Source organism: Zootoca vivipara, chromosome 1 (assembly GCF_965207765.1).
Source record: "Zootoca vivipara chromosome 1, rZooViv2.hap1.1, whole genome shotgun sequence".
Taxonomy (NCBI): Eukaryota; Metazoa; Chordata; class Lepidosauria; order Squamata; family Lacertidae; genus Zootoca; species Zootoca vivipara.
The window spans coordinates 121,688,111-121,697,348 of record NC_142582.1 but is presented as its reverse complement, the minus strand read 5'-3'; the positions used below and the strand labels follow the sequence as shown (position 1 = coordinate 121,697,348).

The following is a 9,238-nucleotide window of genomic DNA, read 5'->3' as shown; positions in this document are numbered from 1 at the left end:
TTTCCCAACATCAGGGTCTTTTCCAGGGATTCTTCTCTTCTCATTAGGTGGCCAAAGTATTGGAGCCTCAGCTTCAGGATCTGTCCTTCCAGTGAGCACTCAGGGCTGATTTCCTTAAGAATGGATAGGTTTGATCTTCTTGCAGTCCATGGGACTCTCAAGAGTCTCCTCCAGCACCATAATTCAAAAGCATCAATTCTTCGGCGATCAGCCTTCTTTATGGTCCAGCTCTCACTTCCATACATCACTACTGGGAAAACCATAGCTTTAACTATACGGAACTTTGTCGGCAAGGTGATGTCTCTGCTTTTTAAGATGCTGTCTAGGTTTGTCATTGCTTTTCTCCCAAGAAGCAGGTGTCTTTTAATTTTGTGACAGCTGTCACCATCTGCAGTGATCAAGGAGCCCAAGGATGAAACCAATAGAGGGTCAAAAAGGTGGTTTCTGCATCTTGGGGAGAAGAAAAGGCTCAGGAGTAAACCCTACACAAATCCGGAGTGGAGTCTGCTTTCCTTTGGGCCACACCTGTGAGCGCAACTTTGGGGGGGCCCGGTGCGTATTTGTGATGTCACACAGTGGGAGAAGACCACCACAGGAGGGCCTGACCGTTCAGTTTTCCTGAATCTTGGCTTATGAGTGAGCAGCTGAAGTGACCCAAAGTGGTATTTGGGCCCAAAAGTGGTGTGCAAATAAACCATGCCATACCATAAGAAGGGCCAAAGGGCTCTCTATCAACTCCTCTCTTGCTGCTCACATCACAGCAGATGCATTAAAAAGCCTTTGTTTGTTGCAGCTTGGAAGAAAGCTGACAATATGCATAATATTGTCTGAGAGGGTCCTCAGATAATGATCTTTTCTGCAGCAAATATGAGGCGTTTTCGGGAGCTAGATTTGGCGCCTGGACCTCTTCTACTTTGGGGCATGTGTTCTGGTTCATTCTATATACTTATAACCAGAAACTGAGATTTATTTCTCCTAAAGAATAAATGTGTAACCTGCAGTGTGGGACACAAGAAATCCCCCTCCCTAAACAACATCTTAAACAATGTCCTTGAGCATTATGAGGGCTCCTCAAAGGTTTCATATGCTGCCAAACTCCCAGCCAGCTGGGGCTCTATCACTCAGCTGCTCATATGCGGTTTCCGCTGCACCACCACATAATCTACTTCTAAAGTTTAGGCTTTCTATCAACCACTGCCAAAATCAAGGTCTATGAAAATAAGCAAATTATGCTATGGAACGGAAGGAGGAAACCACAGCGGAAACACAGACAAGCCTTTGATATATCAGGGTTGGGAGAAATAAGAACTACAGAGGAAGTATGTATCTGATTCTAATTATGTTTATTCAGAATAAAGCCCTGCAGATCTCAATGGGGTTGCTTCCATGCAAGAATCTTAAATGAAGTCAAAACAAGAGCGAGACCCATTGAACTGAGTTTTTTCTGTGTGTGTGTGTGTGCATTTTAGGATTCTAGATTGATTATGAAGCAACTGATTTGCAGGGAGCACAGAAGAAGCAATCCCAAATCATAAATGTATGTGGATAAATTTTCTCTACCGGATTTCAGGCTTTGACTATCCTTACAAGGGGCTATGATTGATCTAAAACAGGAGGCACTGAGGTGAGTGGCAGGGGTGGGAAAACTTTTCCCCTTCTGGGTAACATGCAGGGGGCGGGGAGGCAGGGCCAGAGGCAAAAGTGGGTGCAACAATATATGTATACACTACCTTTGTGCAGTGGACTAAATTCTACACATGTAGCATGCCCTTCTATCCTTCCAGGCAAGCAAGAGGCATGAGCAGAGTTCAAGGGACCCATTGCAGGCAGGCAAAAAGGAGGATATGAAGCAAGTGAAACTGTGCTGGACCCTGCTTACCGGTAGGTTTGCGAATGTGCTACGTTTTATTGCAACATCCACAAACTGGGGGAGAGAGGGGAGTAGAAAGATGTCTCTCTACATTGGCTCCTATGCAATCAACAACAGTAGCACGACCGAACACTACAGTGTGTCACAAACACAACACAAATCACGTAGAATAATTAGCAAAGCCCCAGTGAAATAATTGCAGTCTATAAAACACTGTTAACAAAGCAGGGCTGCTGCTTCTTACTGCCCAGCTGCCAGCAAGAGGCCCTAACAGGTGAGTGCGCCCGGCGGGCTGGGGAGGGAAAGAGACGGCGAGGAACAAATTAGGTGGTGGTGGGAGGACTCCGATCGCTTGCTTTTGCTCCCCCGCGCGTCACGTGGAGCACCAAATGCAGGCAGGCGCGCGCGCGCGCGCCCTGCTCGCATTCTTTCCCTTCTCCTTCCTCTCCCCCGCCTGCCGTCCTGCGCCGCGCCGCACCACGGCCAGCCCCGCCCCCTTTTCGCTCTCGCCTCGGCCAATGGGGATCCGCCGCCATTAACCCTTCCCGGGGCGGAGCAGGGCCGGAATTCTGTGTGTGGAGACTGAGGGAGGGGGAGGGAAAAAAATCTGAGGAGGAAAAGAGGCGGCGGCGGCAGACGCGGAGGAGGCCGCCGTTTGGATTCCGACGGCGACGGAAAGGGAAGCCGCCGCCGCCGCCGCTGCGACAACGAGGAGAAAAGGAGCCCCCTGAAGAAGGCTGGCCCTCCGTCCGGCCCGGGTGGGCAGCGCAGCCGGCAGCAGGCCTCGTCGTCCGCGCCTCTTCACCGCCGCGCGCCCGCTTCTCCCCTTTCCCTCAGAGCGGAGTCTCGGCTCGGGCCTCAGCGGCGGCGCCGGAGATGATGCCGGTGAGCACTGGGGCTGTGAGGGAGGCGGGCGGGCTTCTCTTCCTCTCTCGGGCGGGATAATCCTCCAGTCTGTCTGTCCCGGCGGAAAGGGCGGCCAAAGGAAGGCGCCTCCGCAGCGGCGGCTCTCGAGTAAAAGAAAAACCACCTCGTGTGCTCCCGCCTCCTCGCCTTTCCTTCGATCCCGAGTGGGGAGATCTTCTCAGAAACGGCTCCCTTCCTCCCTCGCCTATCCCATGAAACGGTACAAAACGCACGCCAGGGAGGGATCCTGTCAAGCCTCTTTTCGCGATCGGAGCCAGGAGGATTTAAACTGGTCCTCCTGTAAAGGGGAAACGAAAAAGCCTAATCCGTGATGATTACGGCTAGCACGGGGTTGTGGGGCCGGCGCTGTTTAAAAATAACGATAGAAAGGTTGATTTGGTTTTTTGGTCGCCCTTTTTGTGGGTTGATTGACGCTGTCATTGTTGTTGTTGGGGGTGGAGGAAGGGGGAGCGCAATCCAGGCGAAAGAACTGCGAGGTGTGTTTGCTTCCTGGCATTGTTTTGTGTCAGCCCCTGCTGCCTCTGAATGGGCACCGCAGAAGCACCTAGAGGTAGATGAAGGATAGAAGGGAATAAAAAAAAAGTCCTGGCGCACGAACAGGCTGCAACCCGATGCGCACTTGTGTGTAAGATCCACTGGGACTCGGAATACCTGCGCTTTAGTTTTCGTGCCCGCTTGCTTTTGAGTAAAGCCGCACCGAATAGAGTCGGGTTTGATTTTCAATGAAAGGTGCATAAGGCCCGGGCTGCGGAGTTTCCTGTTAACCCTTCTTTGCATCACTGCTATTTCTTTATTTAAATGTGCGATCTGCCCCCACCCCCCGGAATATGCATCTATAGTTGCTGCTTGCGTTTTCCGCTGCTCATCTCGGCATCAGTGAATACAGTATAGGCTTGCTTTGACTTTGATTGCATTGGCAGGGTATTTTATTTTAAAATGGTTGTTTCTCTGATGGCCCGCTTCGTTGTGAATTTATTTTGATTCCTTGGGGAAATGCTTCATATTAATATGCGGTTTATTTATAGCTAGTTCTTAATGTTTATTAGTTAATTATTCATTTGTTCGGTTCGGAAGATTATTTTGCCTCAATTGCTCCCCAGTATTTAAAGAAAAGGAAACTTGGAGGGAATCTTCTAAATCGGAAATTCCAAAATAATTCACTCTCCTAAAACTAAATACTGCAGGGATTTCCACCCTTAACCATATGGAAATGAGATATTTGGATATGAGACAATAAGAAAGAGTAAGCAATGAATTAGGATTTATTATTATTATTTCTTCATGCTGAGAAGAACACAGGAAGTAGCATAAAGGGGGTTTGTGTGTTGCAGTGGTATTGTATGGCTTAAAATGCCCCTTTTGTCAAACATTGTAATAAGACAAATACTGTACACATTCTCTCCCCTTTGTTGGAAATCTTTAAAAAATAGTCTGTTAGAATTGGCAAAAATAGAGTCACTGGAATGAATGGATTTACAGAATTTGCTTATGATCTAGGCCTCTGAAGTGGAACACATATACATGCGTGCAATCTTACTGACTTTAGCTGCAGTCCATTAAGCAGTTCCTTTGGAAGAGTATCTCCCATGATTTACTCGCCATATTCCAGTATCGGTGTTCTGGGGATTTCATCCCATGAGATGTAAACCATGATAGTGTGTGTAGTTCTTCTAGTATGCTCATGTAATAGCCTTTGTCAAGGCTGTAGCTTATGAATTTAAGATGATTGTATATGTTAGGAGGCAGCTGTAAAACAGGCACAGTCAGTTTTACAGGCATAGCATGCAACCTGAAACATGGCTTGCATTTTCTGTCTCTGGATTGTATGTATTTTAATGCATAACTCATAAAACAGTGTTCCAGTTATTATTTTGCTTTTTGTTTTAAGATAGTGATTCATTAGTGCCTGTATTTTGTATTCATTTTATTCCTACATTAAATATTATTTTTGTCATATGAGACTGCAGTAACAGCAATGACTTTTGAATGTTACTTCATGTACCTTTCAGAAACATTTTAGTAGCAATGATCCCTCTGTAAATCTGATACAATTACTTCATACAATTCCAGTTACATTTTGTTCAATCTAAGTACAGTACTGTACTAGATACCACCCTGGGGTCCTTTGGGAGGAAGAGTGGAATATTAAGTAAATGAAATAAATGAAACAGGATTTGTTTTCCTTCCGTGGCATGAAGTAGTAAAGTGATTTTATTTATTTTTGTTTGATTTTATATCTGTCATAATGCAGAAGATTTTGCATAGAAAGAGTAAAATACTTATAGTGACTCTGAGTCCTGACCTTCAGCATCAGGATGCTCCTGTTCTTGGCTTCAGCATAAATTGCACATATACAGAAGTATGTCCAATTGTCTGATACCTCGCTTTGTGAATGAGGAGCTCAGTACAACCAGAGTTATTTTGAATTGACCACAGCAGCTTTGAGCCTATGGCAGCAATCCACAAACCACTTAAAATAATTTAATCCTACTCAAGCCATGGTGGCAAAGCTTTATTAAGTGTGTACATTTATGTTAGTTGGTCTTTAAGGTGCTACTGAAGGAATTTTATTATTTTACTTCGACCCAGACCAACACGGCTACCTACCTGTAACCATTTATGTTCTGTAATAAAAAGGCCAGTATCATTGGGTATTGCAATTGTTAGGGGTTATCCAGATATGCACTTAGGAGCCCCCTCAAAGTTGTGTTGTCCCACATAGAAATTTGCATTGCTGCATTACTGGGTGGGGTTGGGAGGGTTAAAGGGTTGAACTGTGCAGAGTATCTCCCCTCTCTTACCATTTCATCACAGACCCACAGACCCATTTCAGTGTGGTGGAGCAGCTTTTCCTTTCAAAGCTGGTTTACTACCAGCAGTCTGGCTAGCTGTAGCTTTCTCTAGCTTAGTCTCTCCCACCACCCTCAACTGCAGCGTTTTCCCAGTTCCTTGCCCTTACAAACTTTAAGACTGGAGGATTCACATTGAGTGGGACAGAAAACTGAAAGAGCCTGGCAGGAGCAGAACTGTAATGTTTGAGAGCCAATGTAATGTACTGTAATGGTTTGAGTGATGCACTATGATGTAGGAGACCAGGGTTCAAATTCCCACTCAGCCATGAAGCTCACTGGGTGACCTTGGATCAGTCACCATCTCTTAGCCTAACCTACCTAATAGGGTTGTTGTGCGGATGAAATGGAGAGGAGGAGAACCAGGTACACCACCTTGGAAGCTAAAACTCGCTTGGAAGATAAAGGTGGTATATAAATGTAATAAAAAATGTTTAATGAAATGCAAACCTTAACAGGAGCTGTGATAGGTATGAGATTTCCAGAAGCAGGGAGCTCAGTTAAATAAAAAATAATTTTGTGGAATACTGTTTTGAAGTGATATTGGTAAAATTGATCAGAACTATATTGGTGAGGTCCTTGTGGTTGTGCTTTATTGATTTTTATTTTTTTAAGCATATATGGTAGATGAAATATAATTGTCAATTGCTACTCTACAGCATGCCAATAATGGAATCTAGAAGGTGGAGTTATGCTGATGTAGGGTAGGGTTGTGATCAGTAGACTTGTGGGAGGAACCAAAGAGTCTGCAATTGGAGACACTGCTGAGTGGGGAAGACCTGCCTCTGGAGTTGTCAGGAGAGGGGCAATACTGTATTGGTTAGTATTGGTTTACATCCAGTAGGACTGTGAATGCTTTCCATTTGCTTAAATGGAGAAAATAAAGGGTTTGTTCCTATTACAGAAAAACAAAGAACTGGTGTTGGGGAAACCAGCACCTTTGGCACTATTGTCTAAAAGACTCTGCATTACACATGCACCCCACTGGTTATATTGACAAGTATCTTAATAGAGTAGAGAATTGCTTTTTTATGTATGCATATGCATGTATTTTTAAAAACACCTCTCATGTTTTTATCATGCCCCAGCGTTACATTTTTGTCATGCTAGATTGTGATAAAGGAGAGTTGTTGGAACTCTGTATAGAATACACAAATCCACAGTGCCTTCCTTCCCCATTCCCTTTTATTATCTGTTTTTGCTCATTTCCCCTTCACAATCCACCACTCCTCTCTCCTTTGTCTCATTGCTTCTCCTCTTATGTGTGGGAAAGACCCTCTAAGGTAGCATCAGCTTATGTTAGGGCAAGATAAGATCCTAAACAATAGGGAACCATCAAGGTGGTGCCATGTTGTCCAAGATACTGTCTTGAATTTGATATTACAGTATCTTAAATCAAAATAGAATTTTGCAACTGTAGGCAAAACATATCAAGGACTTGATCATGTGATCACTGCAGTAAGTTTGTTTACTACCAGTTGCTAGGGAGCATAAGTGGGCAAGCACTGTTGCATTCATGTCCTGCTTGTGAATACGGTAGCTTCCCATAGGCTTCTGGCTGGCTTCTGTGGGAACAGGATGCTGGGCTAGATGAACTAGCAGAGCTCTTTTTATGTTCTTGCTCTAACAGTACCTGTTGAATTTCAGAGCACAAAATTTAATTCTTTTGGCCTTACCAATATAATATGGTGGTGTTTGTGAGAAACTTTTGGAAATAGTTTTTTGTTGTTAAAATAAAATTGCTATTGACAGTCTCAGCCATTTTCCCATATGTTGAGTAGAAAGCAGAAGCAATACTATTTTTGATTAAGTTTGCATTGCTATTCTACCCAACTCTTGGGAATCTCTAAAATTCTATTATTCTAACCTACTTGGTTCTAGGGGGTGTCCTTGAAAACAGTCTTTAGTTTTGAGGTCCAAATTTTAACAAGAATGTTCACAAGCTAGAGAAGATTTGGAAGGCATTAATATAATGGGTTTCAAATTGAAGACACATCCCTAATAGAGGGCAATGCACTGACTTCCTTTTGAACTGAGAGGGTTGGGGCGGGGGGGGGGGGGAGAATTACAAGACTGGTAAAAACAAAAGACACAAACATGTTAGTCAGAGACAGTGCTTTTTGAACTGAGGAGGTTGAGAAAAACAAATAATTACAAGGTACAAAAATGTTAGAGACTGGCATAATGTAAGTCTAAACGAATTTGTTGCGGTAAGATAAGTAATATTGCTGAGCTATTATTTTTTCAAAATGACCCCTTTGACTGTAAGAGTGGCAGGACAATGCAGTAAAAGTAATTGCTAAGGGAAGGTGTGAATGAGTATTCCTTCAAGAGGCCTGAAATATTTTTTATCAGCCATTTTCTGTGGATGGTAGTTGATTTATGCTTTTAGGCAGTATTGCCTATTAGGTAGTACACTATGTATTTTGCCCTACCAAAACATGGATTCAGGTATCCAAGATTCTGGAGTTGTAATTATGCAAATACCTAGTAGGTCTAACTCTACAGCAGGGTGACACTTTTAGTAGGACCAACTAAAATGGCAAAAAATAATGAGCCAGCTTTCAAGTTCCACAGAGCTCTTTGTCAGATAGGATCTCTCTCTCTCTCTCTCTCTCTCTCTCTCTCTCTCTCTCTCTCTCTCTCTCTCTCTCTCTCTGTGTGTGTGTGTGTGTGTGTGTGTGTGTGTAAGTTGGGAGTGGTATAGTTGCTCCTCAAGTCTGCAATTTATAACTATCTTAAAGAGGATCCAAGAAGGAGTGTTGTAGGCATAAGTGGATTAGACTCTCGAGATACAAGACAGCATGCAATGCTTCTATTTTGGGGCTTTCAAATAATTTAACCCTTTTTGCCATTTGTAGTTGTAGGGGGCAGCTTCATTTTTGAAATAAATTTATTAAGGAAAGGTACTGATTTTTCTGTGGGTTTAGAATATTTTATGTATTACTGTTAAGTTTGTTTAATACTGTATTATACTATTTTTGCTGCCTTTGACAAGTTTTCTAAAAGCCGGGGTATAAATTTATTACATAATAAAAATAAGAAAGTATTGGGGGTTAACACATGAGGCAAGACAGAGACCTATATTCGTGAGGCAGAGAGTGAGGTGGGGCCAGTTAAGATGTAGATTGGAAGCAGGCCTCCTTCTCAAATACCTGTCCCTTACCAGCTTTAACCACAGTTAAGTGTGGGTCAGCACTGATATTAATGATAACTAATGCAAACTAGAGTGGAACTAAACATTTCAAGGGCAACACTACATTTCATTTTCTAACCTACCGTATGTGCTTGTCTAACCCTGTGCTTGTCACATGAGTATAGTGGTGGGGACACTACCAGGGGGAAATTGGCAGATCCAAGAGGAGGGGGAGAAAATAGACACTTGCATGTGCACATGAGGCATATTTTTTCACATATGCAGTGGCATTTTAATACATTTTCAGTCTTCTTCCAGGGAAAAAAGAATGGGTTAGCAGCAATGCCTTCCATGAGTCATACATGGAGTTACACAGTCTTAGGAATCTTTTTGTGATATGTTCAGCCATTGCAGCATGACTGTCTTTCTATAAGAAATAAAGGTAAAGTGTTTTGC

The 9,238-nt window shown here is 43.5% G+C and overlaps 1 protein-coding gene across 5 annotated transcripts in view; it reads left to right on the top strand.

Moving 5' to 3' along the window:
• The first annotated feature begins 2,463 nt into the window (after positions 1 to 2,463).
• Positions 2,464 to 9,238, top strand: part of PPP1R13B (protein phosphatase 1 regulatory subunit 13B) — a 66,405-nt gene continuing 59,630 nt past the window's right edge. For 4 of the 5 annotated variants that reach the window (XM_088655788.1, XM_088655753.1, XM_088655783.1 and 1 more), the window contains exon 1: positions 2,464 to 2,755. In XM_088655788.1, coding sequence (XP_088511914.1) covers positions 2,747 to 2,755 — 9 coding nt within the window. In that variant the 5' untranslated portion in view covers positions 2,464 to 2,746. Of the gene's footprint in view, positions 2,756 to 2,888; positions 2,997 to 9,238 lie in introns of those variants that run through there. The other variant, XM_035105111.3, reaches the window with a different exon arrangement.